The following is a 20,724-nucleotide window of genomic DNA, read 5'->3' as shown; positions in this document are numbered from 1 at the left end:
TCTACTTCTTTACCTTCGTTGGTTCTTCGGAAGCCCCCTTTTGACCATTCACCTTTAACCTTTTGACCTTTTTTTTTGTCTTTTGCATTTTTTACCATCTTCGCTTCGTCTGCCGTGCATTAGACCATGTACGCGTATCCTATTTTATATATACCCTCGTTATCAGGTGCTAGGCTCACCTTTATAACCATTCGTTCAGGCGCTTAAAGGGTTGGAAATCTTTTTATATATTTTTGACTGACCTCCTTTGCCGTGGCCATGTATATATCTAGACTCTCGTTGATTTATGAGCTCAAGACGATACAATATATGTTTGCATATGTGTCAAAGATCTTCCAACTGCCCATTCTCTCACCTATAAACCTTCTAGATTCTCTAGTGCAATTGAAGTTGATTTTAGCATTCAGGAGATAAGATAAGAGTTTGCTGATTAATAATTATGATTATATTAGCGCTTACTAAGCATATTAGGTGAGTTGAAGCTGATTGTATGGCCAGCGTTCACATTGATCGAATACTTTAAAGATGGTGGGTTGCTAGTATCTGCTCTATATTTAGATTCTGACGGCTTGGTCTACGATATTATGATCTGCCGAGTGAACAATGGATAAAGCGATGCATGTATACCTAGGTCGATACGAAAGAGTAGAAGCGAGTTTTGGCCGGGCCAGGTCACGTGAAGATAAAGAGGGGCAAGGGCGGGGAGCGATAAAAAACGAAGAGAAGTGGAGGAGGCAGAAGAAAAAGGAGAAGAAAGTATTTAATTTGAATTTGAAATAAATACTATGGACGACGAAACGGGTTTTGAATAAAGGGGGGAGAAAGGAGAGAAATGGATAGATAAAGAGAGGGTCTTTTTAGTTGACTGCGAGTACGATATGGAGTTAATGGCCGTAGAACACATGCATCACCGAGCTGTGACCTTTTTTTCTTCTTTTGGCGGGTGGGAAAGGGGGAAGTCTGATGTTTTTTTTCTTGGGTTGGTGCTGTTCGCGTTCTCTTTTTCTCTATCTATCAATTATTCCGACGTCAAGCTAAGATATTCAACGTAGTCCGTATTAACATAACAAGGCTCGATTCCAAGCAGCTATCGTTGCTATCTCACCGGCAAGACAAAGGTAGGAGTTGAAATAACAAGCAGTGTGAGAATAATAATGAAAGAGTAGTAAAGAGGCTGGTAACCCACCTCTTTAGAAGCACTTTCGGTGGACAATGGATGGGCCGGACTCGTCGTATTCTTGCTTGGAGATCCACATCTGCTGGAAGGTAGAGAGGGAGGCGAGAATAGAACCACCGATCCAGACGGAGTATTTACGCTCTGGAGGAGCGATGATCTTGACCTTCATCGACGATGGGGCAAGAGCAGTAATCTCCTTCTGCATACGGTCAGAGATACCTGGGTACATGGTGGTACCACCAGACTACAAAATATCAGTTAGCATCGGGGCTGTAGAAAGGAAAAAATGAGAAAGGAAAGAGAGAGAGGACATACCATGACAATGTTTCCGTAGAGGTCCTTTCGGACGTCGACGTCACACTTCATGATGGCGTTGAAGGTGGTGACGTGGATACCGGATGGCTCGAGACCGAGGACGCTGGGCTGGAAGAGAGCCTCAGGAGCACGGAATCGCTCGTTTCCAATGGTGATGACCTGGCCGTCGGGAAGCTCGTAGGACTTCTCGAGGCTGGAGCTCTGGGCGGCGGTCTGGATCTCCTCCTGGAAGTCCAAGGCGACGTAGCAGAGCTTCTCCTTGATGTCACGGACGATTTCACGTTCGGCGGTGGTGGAGAAGCTGTAGCCACGCTCGGCCAAGATCTTCATCAGGTAGTCGGTCAAGTCACGGCCAGCCATGTCAATTCGGGAGATGGCGTGTGGCAGAGCGAAACCTTCGTAGATGGGGACAACGTGGGTGACACCGTCACCGGAGTCGAGGACGATACCGGTGGTACGTCCAGAGGCATAGAGGGAGAGCACAGCCTGGATGGAGACGTAGAAGGCTGGGGCGTTGAAGGTCTCGAAGATGATCTGGGTCATCTTTTCACGGTTGGACTTGGGGTTGATGGGGGCCTCAGTCAACAGAACTGGGTGCTCCTCTGGGGCGACACGGAGTTCGTTGTAGAAAGTGTGATGCCATATCTTCTCCATGTCATCCCAGTTTGTGACGACACCGTGCTCGATGGGGTATCGCAGGGTTAGGATACCACGTTTTGACTGTGCCTCATCACCAACATAGGAGTCCTTCTGGCCCATACCAATCATGATGCTATTCAACCCAATTAGCTGCTGGCCTCTCTCCCCTCTCTACAAGACAAATGGTTTAAACCTACCCATGGTGACGAGGGCGACCGACAATGGATGCTACAGGCAGGAGTTAGCCTGGACTTTTGACATGGTGTTCTCCCTTATTTCTGGAGTATGAGGACAACTTACGGAAAACAGCTCGTGGGGCATCGTCACCGGCGAAACCGGCCTTGCACATTCCGGAGCTGTAGTGAGAAGTCGGGTCAGCATCCCGCCAGACAGATCAAAAAGCAGCCTTCATCCATCGAACACATCTAGGTGTATCTGAGAAAATGCGACGTAGGGGTTGGTTGAGGTCGATATTGATGTTGATGTTGATGCTGGCTGTCGTGTTGCGTGGCGAACAGACAGCGAAACAACACAAGTGTTCAAAACGGGCAGAAACCACGGCGGGCTCAGCAGAACAACGCAGAACTCACCCATTGTCAATGACGAGGGCAGCAACTTCCTCTACACAGGAGACAAGTTAGCGAGCAGCACAAGAGGACGACGGGGCACGAAGAAGAAGACGGCCGAGGGAGGGAGGGTTGGCTGAGGTCGAGGGGAGGACGGTGTCTGGCGGGTAGGGGGGGGCCAGAGGGCCAGAGCTTTTTTGGGGGGGTTTGTTTGGTTTCGCAACATACCCTCCATGGTGACTGATAGTACAAGTTAAAAAAAGAAAGAGATCGGGAGAAAGAGACGAGCGTAGAGTCGGCGAGAGAAGCGAAGAGGCCTGCACGCGGACGCAGGGAGGTGGCAGGCTGATGGGCGTTGGAAGTTGTGGTTGTTGTTGTTGTTGTTGAGATACGGAGCGAGGAAGAAGAAGAGAGAGAGAAGGAGAAGAAGAAAGAAGGCCGGCTTGGGCGAAGCGGGCTTAGCTTAGTGAGGTTTTAGTGTGGGAAACCAAGAAAACCACCTGGTTGGCTCGTTCGGGGGGCGGCAGCCTCGTCCTTCACCGTTAACTGTAGAAATAGAAGTAGAAGACGACGACGACGATGGTGATGATGGTGATGGTGATGGTGGTAGAAGTGAGTAGAAGAAGGACAGTTATAGTAGAAGCGCTTCATGCTGCTGCCTAGTCGTCGTCATGCTGTGGTCAACCAGAACATGGCTGCCTCGCCGTCGTTGCTCTACAGGTGGTTACTAGTAACTATCTACGGATGCTCCTGGCGACGGACAGGATGCCATGGCGCTGTGTCAGGTAGACGCATTCTGCTCCCCTCCCGCTACGAGAAATGCTCTTAAGGGGGAGAAATATCGCTGCCTTCGAGGAGCTCTGCCACTCCTTGCTGTACGCTATACGCTGTACGCTCTTCAGCCGTGGTTACGCCGTACTCGAGAATGGTGCTGCCTAGCTCCGAGGCTCTCCTTTTCTCTGTCTCTCCCGTCCTGCCCACCGCTAACTAAATTGGATAGACCACAAGCCTGCTCAATAGTTGCGTAGGGGGCTACGTAATAATTAGTCGACCCAGCTTCCCCCCAAGACCCAACGTCTTCACAGGATGATGTGTCTTGTCTCTCTTTTGCCATCGTCCTTCTTCTTCTTCGCCTTCTGCTCTGCCTCTACCCCTGAAAAAGTACTGGTCACGTGAAGCTGTTCACCTCCAACCAAAAGAGCAGCATTTCGACGATATCAAGAGGCCATTGAGAGGGAAGATACGCCTAGAGAAAGGAGAATGACCTTTTAATAGGGAAATAGGATACGGTGGCTTCTCATGTCAATACCCTTCAGCCGATGAGCGGAAAAAAGGATCCCCCAAACCTGCCATGCATTAACTAATCGCCTCTACCCAACAGCCCTTTGCTGTCGTGTATCGCAGCCGGGGTCCCGGAGTCGGGGGCAAGGAGTCTCTCCTCTTTTCCCCCTGCACGTCGCCTTGCCCAACAGTTCACTTAACTGACTAGTTAAGCACGGACATACTCGCAGGGGTAGTTAAAAGGTTGAGCGGACAACTTCTTTGGTCTCCGATCTACAAGATCTTCCGCGAGTATCTCTCTGACCCGACTCTCTTCCATGCACTGGTCTACCTGGACGTTGTCGAAGAGGAAGAAAGGGCTCTCAACTATCACGGTTGGCCTTTAGCCAATTCTTCTCTAGCCTTCTGATCGTTCTTCCATTCCATTTGACGGCCAGCCCGCGGATTGGGTTTCGGAAGTACCAATTGCCTTCCACTTTCACATCCTTTCCAAACTTTTCTTCCATACCTACACAAAGTACACAGTCTAATGTACCTGTATGGGCAGAAATGCAAATATGATACCACTGCTGCTTCTATACCCAGCTTCGTCGTCGTCGTCGTCGTTTTTTGTCTAAAACATTTTTGATAAGAATGCTTATGTAATCATGGATTCGAGGTGGGATCGATCGAAGCTTATCGAACGTCGCAGGCGCTTCAAGAAAGTTGCCGTTCACCATGACATTTCAAATTTTTTTCTCTTTCAGCAAGTCAAATAACTAGTCAAGGGATTTCGTGATAGTACTTCACAAGTTTATACGCTCTATTAACCTGTTCTATACACCCATAAAGCGCTACACCCTTAGAAAGTCAAGCGCAAGACCAACTTTCACAGTCATGGACCCCTCGTTGAACAGCCTCCTCAAATGGAGTATCGAAAACACTCCCGCAGCCGCAGCCAACGGCCAGACGAATGGCACCGAACCAGCTGCCCCTAAACAACCCATTGACGCAGAAGCCCTTCAGCGCCTGCTAGCAAATACCCCCTCAGACGCAGAGCTCATGAAAACCGCAATGGCAGTCGTGCGGTCCTCTGATACGACGTTGGAGAATAAACTTATCGCTTTTGACAATTTCGAACAGCTGGTCGAGAACCTGGATAATGCGAATAATATGGATCCTCTGGGACTTTGGCCTCCACTAGTAGAAACGTTGAAGGACGAGGAGGCAGAGATAAGGAAGATGGCTGCGTGGTGTGTTGGAACTGCGGTACAGAATAACGAGAAGTCACAGGAGAAGGTACGTTTTCATATACCTTTTAAAAACTAAATATGCTTTGCACATTTTGCTGACGGATTATTTAGGCATTGGAGGCAAAAGTTATTCCCGAATTAGTTCGAATGGCCAGGGAGGACGGTGATACCACCGTTCGACGCAAGGCCGTGTACGCGATATCCTCCTGTGTACGAAATTACCAACCTGCCCTCGACCAGCTACGAGAATACTTGCCTGCTGAAGTTGTGCGTGCTGATGAGAAAATCTACGCCGGTGACATGGATAAGATAGACGCTATTATCGCCCATTTAAAACAGGCGGCTTGAGCTATGTCGCTGTGAAATGGTTCTTTTTGAACAGTCATCAGACTCCACCATCAAAGGACACCCTGAAGGGAACTGAGGATAATACATCCCCTTTCCTTACAGGGCCTTCTCATTTTCGAGGACTGCCCAAGTGGTATAGCCAGAGAACAACCCGCGCGGTCTAGACGACTTCGTTGTAAAACCTCCCAGAAGGCGTATTGCCTCCAGGTGGTGGTCTAGAGAAATTCTAGGCATCCACCTGGTTCCTTTGGAAACCCGCAGCTACTCTCATCTCCGCCATAAGAAGGCGAGGGCAGCAGATGTGGGAGCTAGCTAGATGAGCAGAATTTATAGACTAAACAGCCTTACAATATAACAATACCTATTTTACTCAGAAATCTTGGTTATGATAATAATCACGTAGCGTCAAGTAGACAACTTAGCTTATCCATTCAGAACGAAGATGCAGGGATAGAAGTTTATAACAGTATCATTACTCAAACTATTCATATTCTACAGAATCAATAAAAACGAAACAGAAAATCGGGATAACATGACGATGGGAATAAGCTGAAGAAAGCGGCTGCGGAGACAGTGGTTCCAGCATTATAGAGCAAGAGTGTAGGTATAGTCATCTTCCATGTTTTGCGCAATCCATAGAACAGCGGAACTAGAAAAGAAAAATAAATGATTAGCTTGAGAACAGACATAGTCATATTAACCACAAACTCACCTCATCATCACCAATGCATTAGCAATAACGTTCGCAATACCAAAGTAAAGCGTCTGAAGCGGGTACCCATGGATGACATATTTCAGTACCAGAACCGTCTAAAGCAAACATTAGTATATCAACAAAACAGCAGTCACAGCCAGCAAGACAGAGACTGAACATACCACACTCCCCGCCAGACCACCAGCCAACAGCGCGAAGCCCAAGAAAAGAACAAATCTTGCCTTCCAGGCAACGCTATCTCCAGAATAGCTGAAGCTATCCGCACTCAGGCGTGACTTTTCAATCGAGTTGATGACTAGCATCCCTAAGGCGGAGCAGATACCAGGGATCCAGTCCACGAATTTAACATGGACCTCTGAGCCATTTCTTGCACTGTGGGAGAACGAAGCTGCGTCGATAAGGAAGAAGAGGCCGATGGAGAACTAGATAGAGGTGAAATAGGGTGTTAGCCTGATGAATCCTGGGAAGCTCGTGGAGGTATGAAACAGCACAGGGATAGGGTAGACGGTAGTAGACGGGGAAAAGGCAGGGAAGCAGAGGTCCATACTAATGCACCGGAGGCATATATGCCAGATGTACGAGTGTTGGCATTGTTAAACCACTTGGTAAACCGGAATAGACGGTTGTCCGAATCGTCCATGATGGAGGTATTCGTGCAGTGAGCCCGCTGATTACCAGAGCTTCCAGGTGTCTGATAGATCCAGCAGCTTCGGGAGTTTCTCTGGGTTGCGCTTCTTAGAGACGAATAGCAAGCCCTCGTCGAGATCAATGTTGAGTATGCAGCTGTTATGCCTTCGGTCAACCAACGTCTGCTTCCTGTAAAAGCGCATCACGGGCGCCTGAAAGCTAAAACGTCACCAGCTTATGTAATGTTAATATCACGTGGCTAAACTTGGTCCAAGCTCTCTTTACTTTTTGTTTTTCTCTCAATATCAATTTGAGAGTAGAAGCATCAGAATAGAAGGAGATGGAGCCGTCTTTCTTTCCACGGCTCAATACTACTAAATCGAAGTCTATACCCATTTGCTAAAGGTTTTGTAAATTACTCAATGTATCCTAGCTGACTTCTTGGAAATACGCATACCCATTCTACTCGAACAACAAAAATGTAACCTAACCTTGGATACATTTCTGATATTTGCCTTAGGTTGCAAATTGTGAGAATAACAGCTTTATCCTATGCAAAAATACTGCGTCTTTATTTTATTTGGTCATACCCTTATGCCATGCTGCCAACCCATACTTGGATTAATGTTATTTCCCCAAGCGAGACATATATAGCTGTCTGCTAGCTGGTGACTTTTAGGTTATAAATATATCTTCCTTTTAGGCTGTATATATCTATAGCTATTTATCATTCATTATGCTATGACTGGTTTTATTGGCTCTTTATTGAATCACTATTACTTCTTTCCCTACATACATATGTACATCTTCCTACCCTTTATTGCTAGCCACAGTTTTTCAAGGAGGTGAATGTGATAGTTTAAGCCAGTCAGCTGCTCCAGATGAATCCTCGCTTAACATTAGCGCGTCAGTTGCACGTGAGAAGAGATATAAATACCCTTTGTTCTATCAACTCTTTTGTGACTTCCTTTACCTCTTTCTCCTTCTCCTGCTTTTCTCTTACGAACCTGATCATTCTATACACAAGTACTCTTTCTGTGTCAGCTAGTGGCTGTCTTGAATATCACTTTTATCTGCCAACCCGTTTTGGGAGATTATAGATGCTAATAAAAACTTCACTATTTAGAAGTTATAGATATCTTCTGGCATAGACCAGATACTGTTCTTCACGCAAGACTCGACTCCAGTCATACTGGCTGGGGTCGCTGGGCTTTATAAAATATAATAAAGTACCAATATTAGGTACAATATAAAAAGCCCAGAGAGCACATCTATAACTTTGGAGTTGCTTTGACAAGCATCTTTTCAGCAAATGCTGATATATAAAGGCTTCAAATGCCTTTTAAAACATTCTCCAGTTCCTGGAGCAGATTCTGGGGATATTTTACCCTGTAACACAGGTTTGTATAGCTCCTGTCTACTTCCTTTCTTCGTCTACTACTGCTTTTACTGATATCTTACCTTGACAGACGGGGGTTCCTAAGATGATAAATAATACCTGCCCCTAGGGTGGGCTCCTAGGCTCACCTCAAGTTGCGAACATCATGCCTTGTTTGCTGATAGAAAATATCAGGTACCTGTTTTTTGAGTCCAATGCTTATACATTGAAGAAAATATAGCTAATATTAATATCTATAGCACCTCAGTTTTTCCGTTCTCTCGCGACGGCCTGCGGGCTTTACTTAATCGCCATTCCCAAGAATGCCACAAATTGTTAGTTGAACAATCACAGCCACTCCCTGTGTATTCAATCATTTCTTTCATCCTACTGACAGTCTTGAGAGTATGAAGAACAAGGAGCCTTTTATTTTCAAAACATAACCGTGATAACCACGAATACGAGGCAGTATATATAGGGTGGAAAATCCCATCATTGCGGATGATGAAATTGGGTCTTTCTGTTTTTATTTGTATATATATATGCATACCATCTATTATATTATCTACTTTTCATGATTTACTTTTTCTTTATTTAGAGGGCAGATTCTCTAATGTGGTATTAGCTGCAAGTGCCTCAATTGGTGTAAAGAAATCAATAATATAAATAGACGGCATCAATCATTAGTCATTAACCTATCGTGAGCGTACTCAGCTATTCTCCATCGGAAATTTCACAGAACAGCTTTAGAACAGAGTCTACCGTAGTCATTGCCTTGTCTTTTCCCAAGATGGGAATATCATGAGGATAACCCGAACTTCCTGACGGCCCAACATTTTGAACTGAGGGTTTGAAAAACCGCCTCAAAGCAAATGTCGAAGCACGGTAGGTAGCGTGGTACATTTCCTTAAACCCTGTATCATCATTTCCGTCAACTTCTAACCGGTTAGGTTCCCCAGTGTCAAAGCCATCCACATGGTTAGATGTGTCCAGTTTTCCTATGTCATCAAATGGAAGGAAACCTCCAGGATCTGAAATATCCTGAATACGGCTATCCCTGGCTGGATTAGACTCGTATTTTATAGTTGGCTCGCCGGATGCTGGTAGTTCCCGTATAGAAGAATGCAGGCTATGGGCCGCTCGGGTACTTGTCCGACGAAACCCATAAAAACGCATACAGGTGAGAATTGTACGGGTCAATAAAGATTTGTTAGAGGCAGCGATGTCTTCAAAAGAATCGAAGTGTGGGCTTTTGGATTTATCACGCGGTTCTGGTTGTAAGTTGGGGGTATCTGGCTTTGAGGTGAGTAGCTCTTTGCGGCTCGACGTGCTTAAAGCTTGGGAAGCTGATGACCCAGGACGATGGAGTGAGGGTCTCCTAGACCCTGCACGTATATCCATTGCATTTGACGTAGCACGCTTCCTAGAGATACCAATATTATTCATGTTTCCAGTGAAGTCTGTGTTGTTCTCACTCTCTCGTTTTATCTTGATACTAGACGGGAGTTGGGGGAGTTGAGACGTGGAAGATTTTTCTCTAATGAGATAATCAGACATTGCCGCAGTTCCCTTCCTCCTAACATTCTTGTGATATTCGGTAGCTGCTTCGAACAAGGTTGCAACCCTCTTCCTCTTTGGGCTTGGAGAGCGGAATATATCCGGGAGGAATTCACTATATGCCTCGTTTTCTAAAGCCCTGAACGCGTTGTACTTTGGGTTGTATGGTGGAGTGGATAATGACTGTGTCCGGGTAAAGATATTTGAGCAGAGAGGGATGGCATACACTCTTAGATGAAACGAGGGCCCTTCGGAAAATTGGCCTCCATCTGCTGGCGAAGAGAGATATGGTGGTGATGGACACTCATTTCGTGAGTTGGATCTTGACAATGTCCCGAATATAAGTATGTCCGATATTTCTTGACGTGCTGAATTGGCCTTTAGCTCTGGGGAGAGTGTCTGCTCATTGACGCGGACAAGAATACCAACAGGGCATTGGCGAGTAGAGGAAAGCTCTTCATAACTATCCTCTGCGGTCTGATAGGTCCGTAACAGTTTGTGCCTGATCCAATCTACCGTTGTGCAGTCCGAGCTATGAAGTTCAAGCGATGGGCCGGTAAAGCAGATAATTGGTATTCGGTTTGGATCGACATAGGCTCGTAGGGATAACTTCGCATTTCGGGATAAGCTACTATGGCTCGTGGGGTCCGGGTTGATTAATCGTATGCCTACATATGGTCAGTAATGTGCCTCTTTCTTACGTAGCCATCTACCTACCTGTCAGGGACGCGTTTGAACCAGAGTCAACATCAATGGCACCAGACCACACCTCCATTTAATTAGTATAGAGATATAATATACAATGACAGAACATAAGGCTACCGCGTAAAAACAGAATATTCATAAGAGGATAAGCCCGAGTGGCTCTGCTTATTGTAAATTAATGCCCACTGGATCCGGAGTTTAATTGTCGCTGCAAGTCAATCATATAGCGACACGTGATCAAATAACATGGAGCTCTGAGATCCATAGATCCATGGATTCGTAGTTTATGATATTTGTAGGTCTGCTCTTCCATACGGAGGATCGAGAAAAAGGGTTTTACAACCGGGGGGAATGTCATAAGAGTGCAGTAGAAAAATATATGGAAAAGTGCTAGTTATCATACAGTCAGATCAAACATAAAAACGCCAAAGATAATCACAAGGAAAAAGAGACGTGAACTCTCAGCCCTGAGAATGGATAAAGACGGGTTCCGGGTATAAACTCCGAGGGGATTGGTTCTGAGGATAGAGAATACTCGATCGAAGCCGGAGACTACCTGTCGCAGGAGACATGTATATACAGCCACGGACCGAGGTCATTAATCTATGTTGAAGGGAAACAATCTGCAAGCAAGAAAGGCTGAGCAACAGCACCCGAACAAATTAGAATTCTTCCGTTTCTTGGAAGAACATCGAAAAACTGATGATGGTTCCGTATATTAATAGGCCACCCAAGATTGACATGATCATGGCCGGGACCTGGATTGAGCCGCTGTGAGCGAGTACCGCAGGGAGAGCTAGCGCCAGAGGATATTAGTTAGCATATGAGTAAGGACAGATAAGGCAGACTTGATGGATATAGCTCCTCCTTTCGATATAATAGGAGTCAAACATACCAATTCCCATCACTACTAGGAAGCCGGTGAACCACCGCCCAAAGTCTACAACACCACTGTTGGAGCTATCCATGAAATCGTCCGAGCTTGCGCATCGGCTACATATCCAGTTCGGTATTGGTGCAATAACATATGTCGCAACAACAAGGAGTGGTAGGTAGTTGTGCCATAACGCCGCAGAGAGGATAACAAGCAAGAAACCGATAGCAAGAACCTATAAGGAGGAGTTAGCTGAACCCTGGTCATCAAGCGAGAGTAGCGGTAGTATTTCTGTGAGCTTACAAAGGAGAGCGCGATGATAGTCTTAAGGCCGGGCATCTTGTCAGGCAGAGAGGTAGATCAAGCGTATGGGAGGGAGGCTGACGCCTGGTTTGATGGTAGGGTAAAGGAGTCAACTGCGGGACCAGGCGGCTGTATCACTGTCGCATCAAAAACAAATAGACAGAGTAGAGTTCGGTGATAGCTGGTAGATAAGTGTCTCGCGTTCGATCTTCGTCTTCTTCCGTCGTCTTCTTCGTTGTCTGCTTCAGCGTCTTCATGCTTCTGCTCTGTCTTCAACTTGAATGACGATGCGAATCCTTACATAAGCAGCCCAACTGCCCGAAGCTCTGGCGCTAACCCTAAAAGGGCTGCGAGCTACCGCGTCTCCTTCTGCCTTGAAGCAAAGACAGAGAAAGAGAACATCATAGACACACCAGCAAGACTCCCACAAGTGATACCTCTTCGCCCGTCTGCAGCAGCTTGCTCGCCGATACACATCCTCTGACTGTCATCGTTACGCTGCTGTGACCATGTTTAGAAATAACTACGACAACGACTCCGTTACTTTGTGAGTTGACACCGCTGGACGATCTAGAGACAGAGACGTGGTTGTTAATACTAGAACAGCTCGCCGCAAGGCCGAATCTTCCAGGTCGAATATGCACAGGAGGCTGTCAAGCAAGGCTCAGTGGTGGTCGGAATAGTCAGCAAGACACACGCTGTCCTGGCTGCTCTCAAGGTAGGGTAACCCCCCATCCGTTATTTAGGTCATTAGGTCATGAACTAATATTGAGATACCAAATAGCGAAATGCGGAGGAGCTGTCTTCTTACCAAAAGAAGGTCATTGCCGTTGATTCCCACATGGGAATTGCAATTGCTGGACTTGCCTCTGATGCCCGTGTACTATCGAACTTTATGAAACAGCAATCACTAGCTTCAAAGATGACCTACGGCCGCCCTCTCCAGGTAGAACGCATCGTTAACCGAATCGGAGACCGTGCTCAAACAAACACACAAGTTTACGGAAAAAGACCATATGGCGTGGGCTTACTGATTGCTGGTGTGGATGAAGCGGGGCCTCATCTCTTCGAGTTTCAGCCCTCTGGCATGACGCAGGAGATGGCTGCCTGTGCAATTGGAGCCCGAAGCCAGATGGCCAGAACATACCTAGAGCGGAACTTGGATTCATTCGCTGACTGTGGCCGTGAGGCTTTGATCACCCATGCGCTGAAGGCTTTGAAGGAGAGTTTGTCACAGGACCGAGAGTTGACAATTGATAATACAACTGTGGGCGTCACTGGTGTGCCAAGTGCGGCCACCAAGGGGAAGATTGATACCTTTAAGCTATACGATGGACCAGACGTGACAGCCTTCCTTGAGAGTGCAAATGAAGAGACGACATCAAGCGAGACAAAGCCATCAGAGGAAATGGAGGTGGATTCGTGATGATAATGATTCCATAGATATGACCGGGATAAACCTCTTCTGTTTATTTGAAGCGTTTATCTATCCTACAATGAACCTCTTTCTATGATAAGCTCTCTTAATGTTGAGACTGTGCCATGCATGCTATTGAGCTTTCGTATAATTCTAGTCTATAAGTGGGATATCTCGGTAATTAACACGCCAGGCCCGAGCCTGAGTCTTCCTATCACTTATCTTTTCCGAATTCCACCTCCCAGGTTAGTCCAAAACGGCCCTGGCTTAATTTGTAGTTCTTCAGTGCATCAAGGGCATGTTCTACATCCTTGCATTCCACCAATATCTCTTTGTTCACAGTGCTCACAAAACCCTGCTCAACACTCTTGTCAACCCATGCAAGTATGCCGTCCCAGTAGTTGTCAATGTTTAACAGAACAACTCCCTTATCATGGATCCCCAGCTGATTCCATGTAGTCATCTCCATAGCCTCTTCAATCGTGCCAAATCCTCCCGGCAAAACTAGAAATCCACTTCCAGGGCCACCGGAAATGACTTCTCCAGCCATCATCCGCTTGCGAGTATGCATATCCGGTACTATTGTGGTCACACCGTATTCTGGGTTCACAAATTTGTTCGTCCCTCCAGTTGCTGCACTCTTGACATCCGAAGATTCAGTTCTTTCTGGCAGCTTGCCCTCACGCTTATCAACAACAGCTAGCGGGGTACGGTGGCCATTCTCAATCTTTACAAGCGCCGAAGGAATAATGCCATGAACTGACTCGGGCCCCGAAAGCGAGACCAAAGTCCGGGCAATTTCACCCATGAGCCCAGCTGTGCCTCCTCCATAGACGAGTTTGACGCCTTCCCTGTGGAATAGCTGGGCAAGGGAGCGGGCTGCCTCGATGTGCGCGGGGGATTTCCCAGCGGCGGAACCGCAGCTTTTACGTCAGTCAGCGGGGGCTTTCTACAATGGTAACTTGTATGTAGTTATGGGCGTAGATGTTATAGGAGCCTATATGGGGGATATATACGTACAAGACACAGACGACAGGTCGCGGTTGGTTCGAAGCTGCAGACATCTTTGATTGTGGCACGATGCTTGTTTTGCTAGATAAGAAGTTGATGGTCGAGGATGGGAGAAATAGTTACGTAGTTATTGGACGTGCGGGCCTCGTAACCCCATGGTCTTTATAGGCAGCTAGCATGCGTGAGTCACGTCTGGAGTAGATAACTAATCCAACAGAACGGGATAAGTGTACTTCTAGGTAAGGCTTAATCAACCGTATAGCTACAGGTGGCCGCCGGATATGGGGGCTGTCAACCCCCAAACCTATGAAAAAGGAGCAGCGTTAAAAAGTCTCGTTTCTTTTTATAGCGGTTCCAAGCATGCCGTGTCATTTTATGATATCGCTGCAATTATATCGTGTCCACCATGACTATAAAGGGTTGTTTGTTTATTTTGGCTTCTCAAGTCACCAGCCCAGTAGTGGACTCCAAAGAAAACATCGTGACGTAATTGTAAGCTAAAGAGCTAGCTAATATGTCCACAGCGCGAGAAGAGGAACTTTGGCTCCGCTAGGGGCTTCCTGCAGGAGAAGAAGCTTTTAAAAGTGCTTCACAAAGTGTTGGTGATAGCCCTCTTTTTACCTTTTCCTGCCATAGGCTGGCTGGAGTCAGACACACCCCCTAGTGCAGGTGAAGCACCAGGTGTATCTGGTCCCAGTTTTGGCGCTGGGGTCCCCGATGGTGATCGCACGACAGGTTTGGTCACCCCGCCAATGCCAGTAGCGTTCTCGGCCCCAGGAACTGCCAATGTGTTTGCAGCATTCTTCGAGATGATAAAGGACCCTGGCTCGCCGACCAAGGGCATCTCATCCATATACTCGTCGCCATAGCGGGAGAGAAGGTTGAGCGCATCTGCAAGAGTTCTCATATCTTGAGTTGCTGCAGCGCCTAGCTTGGAAGGCGGTGACACTGCGCCAGATGTTGTACTTTGAGTCCCAGGTACGGGAGTCGCTTCCTTTCCGGCTTGTGCAGATTGGGTGGCAGCCAGTTGATTTGCCTCAGTGTGCTTCTGAATTGGGGGCGTGTATGCATGGCCGTGAGATGGCGTAAAAAGTAGCTGTTTCGATGCGGCTGGAAGGATCTTTGTGAGAGACGTGACAGTAGAAAGCTAAGGATAATGACAGTCAGTAAAAGAGCTGGTTTCCCTTTGTGGGACTGGGTACAGTGCAGAAAAGTACCATTCGGCGTCCAACCACATTCATCAATGACGGTGCTATATAAATAGAATCCCCTACAACAAAGTAGGTAGCCAGTATCTGTACTTCTTCTCGCATACCGGGCTGCCGTCGCCTATTTTGTTTTCTAATAACCCATATGTTCGATGGTTCTTGGGGAACATTTCCTGCCGCTACAGCAGCAGCGGCTTCCTGTATTGGGTCCTGAGCTACTACAAATTCTAGCCCTTGCATGGTCTTTAATCGCCCCTCGAAAGCTTCTCGAGTCTCGATGAATTGGCGAAAATTCTCATTATGCATTGCTTGCAATGTCAATGTCGCATTATTCGATGTAGAATCGAAAAAGGGGGACTCTGCAAAGTAGAACAAGACTAAAATACCAGAAGTAAGTCATTAGCAATGATCTATGTGATAGTAGTGCGAAAAAAGTCGATTAATACACGACGCTTACTATTATTGGAGTGGAGGAAGCCGCCCATTAGCTGGACGTGCTGGGGAGACCGCCATGTTATTTCCTCCAAAACAACATCGATTGAGCTCTCCATGATGGCGACTTGGATGAGGGCCACGCCTCGTTCATCATCTGTCGCCCCTCCAGAGCAGAGACCAGAACAGCGGGCTGGAGACCTAGATGGAGGAACAGTTGCTAATCTTTATCAAATCACCAGAGTGGAAGGTTTGAAGTTAGCCTACCTCTCCTGTGTTTGCACTGTTTGCAAGGAATTAAGGTACCAAGCTAGCGAGCTTGCTATGACGTCACTCACTAAGGCGTAAATAAAACTGCGGCAAGGGAAAGCTTAGAGGACACAACTTTCGTTTTTGGTGAGTGAATAAGTTTAAAAGAAGCTTCACATAATAGATAAGGAGTGGGTTTAACTACGGGACGGAGTAAATTAAGGCTGGTGAGTAGAATTATTGAAGGGTTGATTTCTTCTGCCAAGTAAACTACCTAGTTACCTAAAGCCTTCTTCCAATTTACCTTGTTCCGTTCCGATCGATTATGAGGCCGTTAATAGAAAAAAGATCATGCCTTAAAGAATGAGAAAAATAAAAAGTAGAAGGGAAAGTCGTGTCAGAATAAGTAGGGCAAGGGATGGTTCAGATAGGCGCATATCTCTGAAATTTGTCAACTTCATCAAGACATGTCATAGCAGCAATCCAAGGGAAGCTGAGGAGCTTCTCTTGGTGCGTATGAGCACTTCGAAGTCCGGCCTTCTGTCCGGCGCTTTGTTCGTTTATGGCCACCCAAAAGCAGGCAATTGAGCGCTCGAGGGCCTCTGTTCCCCCTGATTCCGTGTCCCTGATCATAGAAATAGTAAACTCCACAAGACGGTTGTACTCTATTTATCAAATTGTTAGTATATATGATTGTTTTTATTATGTTTCCAAGGGAAGTTATTTCACTCACCATCCCGCATTTCGTTTGCATTTTCCTTATCTCTTCGTCGTTGCTTATGTCCGTGGCCAAGAATAGTGCCAACAAAAAGTTCATATTCCGAGATTGAACTCTTCAATGGCGTGGACGAATATTTATGTAGTAGTTCGCGAAGCTTGTCCTCATAACTAGCGAACTCCAATGCGTTAGCTCGACAAACATCCACATATGTATTAGTAGCGAGAAAGATAACTGATATTCATACATATCCTTGATATCATGGCATATCCCTGTGAGATGATTCCAAAGAAAACCATCCACCTCTGACTCCACATATCTCCAGATTGATTTAAGAACACTATTACGATTGTTGTTATCGACTGCTCCTGCATCACGCAGCTGATGGAGGAAGCTTTGCTCATCAATAGATCGATAGAGCCGACCTAAGATATTATGACTCTTGTAGTATCGAATTTTCGCACGATCATTATCGTCGTCGTCATCATCTTGCACGGTTGATTCTTTTTCACGAAGAATACTTTCAATGCTATCTTCAACGCGGATTCTAGGACTCGGAGCCATAAAATCTGGTCGGACTCGTGGGGCTTTGGGAATGCTCATGACATCGACCTATATGATGTATGAGAATTTTATTCATAACTAGTGAAGAGTGACGCAATAAACGTACCGCTATCCCGCTTTTCGAGTAGTCTACCGCAGTTGAATGTAACCGGGCAAGTGTTAAGCATACTCCGTCCAGAGTGCCGCGCTCTGACTGGTCTGCAATTGCTTGGTGTGTAATTGCAATGCGGCCTAATTGATCTTGTTGCATAAAAGTCACAAAGAAGTCAATGATATCCTCGGTCTCTACCTTTCTATCTAGCTCCTTAGCTTCAGCTCGAGGATAGTCGGCTGGCGAAAAGGTCTTTTGAGGAAGAAGTCGGGTGTCGTAAATGATATTGTAAAGATCACCGTCAAGATCTCCACCGCTTAGCATACTTGGGAGATCACGAGTGCCAAATTGACTAAAGGCAACACAGTTATGTAGCTTTCGAAGGGGGGAATTTGCAGGGACATCCACTGCATTAGCAACCTGAACATCTCCTGGATGTAGAGCTGGTGATCGCGTGATAACAACATTATCCCGGACTAGAATCTCACGTCGACCATTCTCTGCTAGGTAAACACAGTAAATTTCGTTTTCCTTGAGGTAGCCAGTTTCGTCCATGATTCCGTAGAGCGTAACGGCATTAGGGACACGGATTCTTGCACGATACTTCAGGTCACGGAGCCTCAGCAACATAGTGAGCTCCATCACTCGCTGCAGGAAAGGATCCTGTGAATATCGTATCCCTAGACTCTTTAAAACTAACAACAACCATGGTAGCCGGAGAGATCTGGGTACGGGCGACTCCTCAAGGAAATTAGCAGCTCGTTCAATGGAGCTGAAGGTTGAATATAGAAAACTAATCTCGTCTTGTTGTAGTTGGTGGAAAGCTTCAAAAGGGACTCCCAAGTCCTCCAAGATTTTGATAATCTGGTTGTTTAGATAAAACGGTAGTGCTCTAATTCCGGCTCCGCAAATCTCAATGTTGTATAGATCATCTGTGGGAAACTTGACCATTGACTCTCGAAGCATCAAGAATTCGCCTTTTTTTCTGGTATCCAGAGAAACCATTCCCTTGGCTCCTTAACAAAAATTAAAGTTAGCACATATAATACTAAATGATCAAAAATTTCTTTTATGTAGCAGGAGCTGAGGTTTTAAGGCACTTGACTAACCGGCAATTCGGATCTGAAAGACTGTCGGCTTTACCCTCTCCCGGAGAGCATATTCATTCCAAATCCTATACATCAGCTCACGCGATATGACTCCAACCCCATCGCTAAAGACACGCCCATTTCTCTTGACATCTGGTGCTTTCATCTTGACTACCTCCTTAGAGACAGATATAGAGGTAAGGGTATCGGAAAATGCTTGGCCAATCCTAGCGGCTTGCTTAGAAGGAGAACGTATGTGGTCAAAGTGACCGATATTGCCGATTATTGTTTTAGCATCGAGATAGTCGCCGTTTGCTGTGGTAAAAGGAGCAGCAAACCAGCAAGTCTGAGATCGTAGGGAAGAGTGAGAGAACCCGAGATATTCGAACACACGGCCAGCAATTTCAATACCTCGTTTCATAACCCCAGCAAATCTTTGATGGAAAATCGATTCCAAGTTTGCACTTGGATCGAAAAACACAGGGTCGCCTGTCTCATCAAGGAACTCAACACGAATGAAATAATCAATATTGTCCAAGTATTTGCGTAGAATTCGGTTCTTCGTTTCCGTGTACGGGCCGGAAAGGTAGATACCGCAAGGAGTAACCATTGCTCGATGCACTAAGACGCTTTTCTCAGGGATAAGATTGATCTCCCATTCACTGCCCGCCGTTACGATGGCATCTATACTCTTCTCCAAAGCCTCAACAATTGTTTCAATCCCAACATCAGATGCCAATACACCAGGTGATGGGTATAGTTGATTTTGGCCTAAACGTATGAGCGCTTGGGCAACAATGTCAGGAGTATGTTGTCGATGCAGCCGATGGACTGTGGGGAAGAGCAGTGAGGCTTGATTTAGCGAAAGGTCTCCATTCCATACGAGCTTCTGCAATTGGAAGTTGACACGGTAGTCAAATGGCATACGCCTCAGATAAACTTCAAATTCCCTGTCTAGAATATTATAGGCCTTTCGGGGAGAAACACACCAATCATTCCATGTGCTCATCTTGGGAACGTTGCGGTCATGAGCTAATTTGCGTACTACACCAGTATCTCGAGGGTCCTGGAGGGCGAATCTATAGGTAAAGCATCTCGCAGAAACCTTTTCGTGACTTGGAAGTAAATGACCGACTCTCCTCTTTGATGGTGGACGGCGCCCGCTTTTCTGGAACAACGCGGCCATTTGCGCTTTCATTTGCTCTATTGGATCGGAGATATAGAATCTCGGGGCGACTCCTGTGGTGATGGCAACAGATGGCTTCGCATAAGCTCCCACGTAGATATCGTCAGCCACATTCCAGTAGGGTATCTCCATGCTGTATTTTGTTGTGGTATGAAAATCTGTAAAAGTAGCTTCAAAGGCAGTTTTCCCAAGGTTGATAACTCCTCCGTATGGTAATCGAAAATATTCAACAAACACCGGTCGATTCTCACGGTACTCCCAGGACCCGCAGGACATCATAGTAACCTTGAAATGTCGGACTCTGGCAAACTCTCCTATAATTGAGCTTGGAGCAGGAGCAAAGCGTGCATTCAGCTGTGCCTCCTCCTCCTCCCGAAGTGACTGTAGGAGTTGTAGATAGGGCGTGTTGGTGCTCTTACACACCTGAACAGGGAACCCAAATAGCCTGAGAGTGATAGGAGGACGGGATGGCTTGGGAGGGCCTCGCATAGGTTTAATGCGGGATTCATATGTGTCGAGGAAGCGCTGGCCTTTCCTAGCATCAGCAACGGTGATTTTACCATTTTTCCTGCCCACCTTCTGGAAGTCGAAAACGTGAATTTGAAATTGCCCCAGTATGGGTTTGAGCTCCTTTCTCAGATGTTTCTCTTGAACCTGCTCGGGGATGTTGCGGCAGAAGATCTCCATATCTGGCGCATAGATGAAGCAGCCTGATGGTCCGGACCGCCCTGAACAAGATAGATCTTTTGGTGATAAGGGGGAGAGGAATAAATAAGATAGGGCGCGACCTTGTAGATGCAGTAAATATGCTTAAAGGACAGTTTAAGCAGCAAGGCGATCAAAGAAGTGCTCAAACCCTCACTTATAGAGGGGAAAAGACGCGCCAAATTGACCTAGGCTGGTGAAAAGAAGGCCGGTGGTAGGTTCAAGAAGTGTCTTTTGCTTCCTCTTCTATGTCATTCTAGGGTCATAACTATCCAAACCAGTACAGTTTCTCTGGATAGCTGATCTGGGTAGCTAAACGCCTATGTTTATGTTAATAC

General features: G+C 46.4%; 9 protein-coding genes across 9 annotated transcripts; 2 read left to right on the top strand and 7 right to left on the bottom strand.

Annotated features, from left to right (window-relative positions):
* Nucleotides 1–1,190: 1,190 nt before the first annotated feature.
* Nucleotides 1,191–2,932, bottom strand: MGYG_06512 (actin; the record flags this gene model as incomplete). Its single annotated transcript, XM_003171920.1, has 6 exons — nucleotides 1,191–1,421; nucleotides 1,493–2,264; nucleotides 2,329–2,359; nucleotides 2,432–2,487; nucleotides 2,722–2,752; nucleotides 2,926–2,932. The coding sequence occupies 6 exons, from the start codon at nucleotides 2,930–2,932 to the stop codon at nucleotides 1,191–1,193; spliced, it is 1,128 nt and encodes a 375-aa protein (XP_003171968.1).
* Nucleotides 2,933–4,854: 1,922 nt separating this feature from the next.
* Nucleotides 4,855–5,558, top strand: MGYG_06511 (hsp70-like protein; the record flags this gene model as incomplete). The annotated part of the gene is made up of 2 exons (XM_003171919.1): nucleotides 4,855–5,256; nucleotides 5,322–5,558. The coding sequence occupies 2 exons, from the start codon at nucleotides 4,855–4,857 to the stop codon at nucleotides 5,556–5,558; spliced, it is 639 nt and encodes a 212-aa protein (XP_003171967.1).
* A 585-nt stretch (nucleotides 5,559–6,143) lies between these two features.
* Nucleotides 6,144–6,913, bottom strand: MGYG_06510 (hypothetical protein; the record flags this gene model as incomplete). The annotated part of the gene is made up of 4 exons (XM_003171918.1): nucleotides 6,144–6,207; nucleotides 6,271–6,368; nucleotides 6,435–6,695; nucleotides 6,821–6,913. 4 exons carry the CDS (start codon nucleotides 6,911–6,913, stop codon nucleotides 6,144–6,146), a joined length of 516 nt encoding a protein of 171 aa, XP_003171966.1.
* Nucleotides 6,914–8,992: 2,079 nt separating this feature from the next.
* Nucleotides 8,993–10,610, bottom strand: MGYG_06509 (hypothetical protein; the record flags this gene model as incomplete). Its single annotated transcript, XM_003171917.1, has 2 exons — nucleotides 8,993–10,503; nucleotides 10,553–10,610. The coding sequence occupies 2 exons, from the start codon at nucleotides 10,608–10,610 to the stop codon at nucleotides 8,993–8,995; spliced, it is 1,569 nt and encodes a 522-aa protein (XP_003171965.1).
* Nucleotides 10,611–11,202: 592 nt separating this feature from the next.
* Nucleotides 11,203–11,753, bottom strand: MGYG_06508 (vacuolar protein sorting 55 superfamily protein; the record flags this gene model as incomplete). Its single annotated transcript, XM_003171916.1, has 3 exons — nucleotides 11,203–11,336; nucleotides 11,436–11,649; nucleotides 11,718–11,753. The coding sequence occupies 3 exons, from the start codon at nucleotides 11,751–11,753 to the stop codon at nucleotides 11,203–11,205; spliced, it is 384 nt and encodes a 127-aa protein (XP_003171964.1).
* Nucleotides 11,754–12,226: 473 nt separating this feature from the next.
* On the top strand, nucleotides 12,227–13,143 carry MGYG_06507 (proteasome component PRE5; the record flags this gene model as incomplete). The annotated part of the gene is made up of 3 exons (XM_003171915.1): nucleotides 12,227–12,264; nucleotides 12,324–12,435; nucleotides 12,502–13,143. The coding sequence occupies 3 exons, from the start codon at nucleotides 12,227–12,229 to the stop codon at nucleotides 13,141–13,143; spliced, it is 792 nt and encodes a 263-aa protein (XP_003171963.1).
* A 205-nt stretch (nucleotides 13,144–13,348) lies between these two features.
* MGYG_06506 (hypothetical protein) lies at nucleotides 13,349–14,198 on the bottom strand (the record flags this gene model as incomplete). Its single annotated transcript, XM_003171914.1, has 2 exons — nucleotides 13,349–14,057; nucleotides 14,155–14,198. The coding sequence occupies 2 exons, from the start codon at nucleotides 14,196–14,198 to the stop codon at nucleotides 13,349–13,351; spliced, it is 753 nt and encodes a 250-aa protein (XP_003171962.1).
* Nucleotides 14,199–14,734: 536 nt separating this feature from the next.
* On the bottom strand, nucleotides 14,735–15,904 carry MGYG_06505 (hypothetical protein; the record flags this gene model as incomplete). The annotated part of the gene is made up of 3 exons (XM_003171913.1): nucleotides 14,735–15,292; nucleotides 15,363–15,730; nucleotides 15,811–15,904. The coding sequence occupies 3 exons, from the start codon at nucleotides 15,902–15,904 to the stop codon at nucleotides 14,735–14,737; spliced, it is 1,020 nt and encodes a 339-aa protein (XP_003171961.1).
* A 553-nt stretch (nucleotides 15,905–16,457) lies between these two features.
* MGYG_06504 (RNA-dependent RNA polymerase 1) lies at nucleotides 16,458–20,368 on the bottom strand (the record flags this gene model as incomplete). The annotated part of the gene is made up of 5 exons (XM_003171912.1): nucleotides 16,458–16,699; nucleotides 16,768–16,922; nucleotides 17,000–17,364; nucleotides 17,423–18,423; nucleotides 18,517–20,368. 5 exons carry the CDS (start codon nucleotides 20,366–20,368, stop codon nucleotides 16,458–16,460), a joined length of 3,615 nt encoding a protein of 1,204 aa, XP_003171960.1.
* Nucleotides 20,369–20,724: the final 356 nt, after the last annotated feature.

Source organism: Nannizzia gypsea, genomic scaffold (genome assembly GCF_000150975.2).
Source record: "Nannizzia gypsea CBS 118893 supercont1.5 genomic scaffold, whole genome shotgun sequence".
NCBI lineage: Eukaryota > Fungi > Ascomycota > Eurotiomycetes > Onygenales > Arthrodermataceae > Nannizzia > Nannizzia gypsea.
This window is presented reverse-complemented; position numbering and strand designations above follow the sequence as displayed.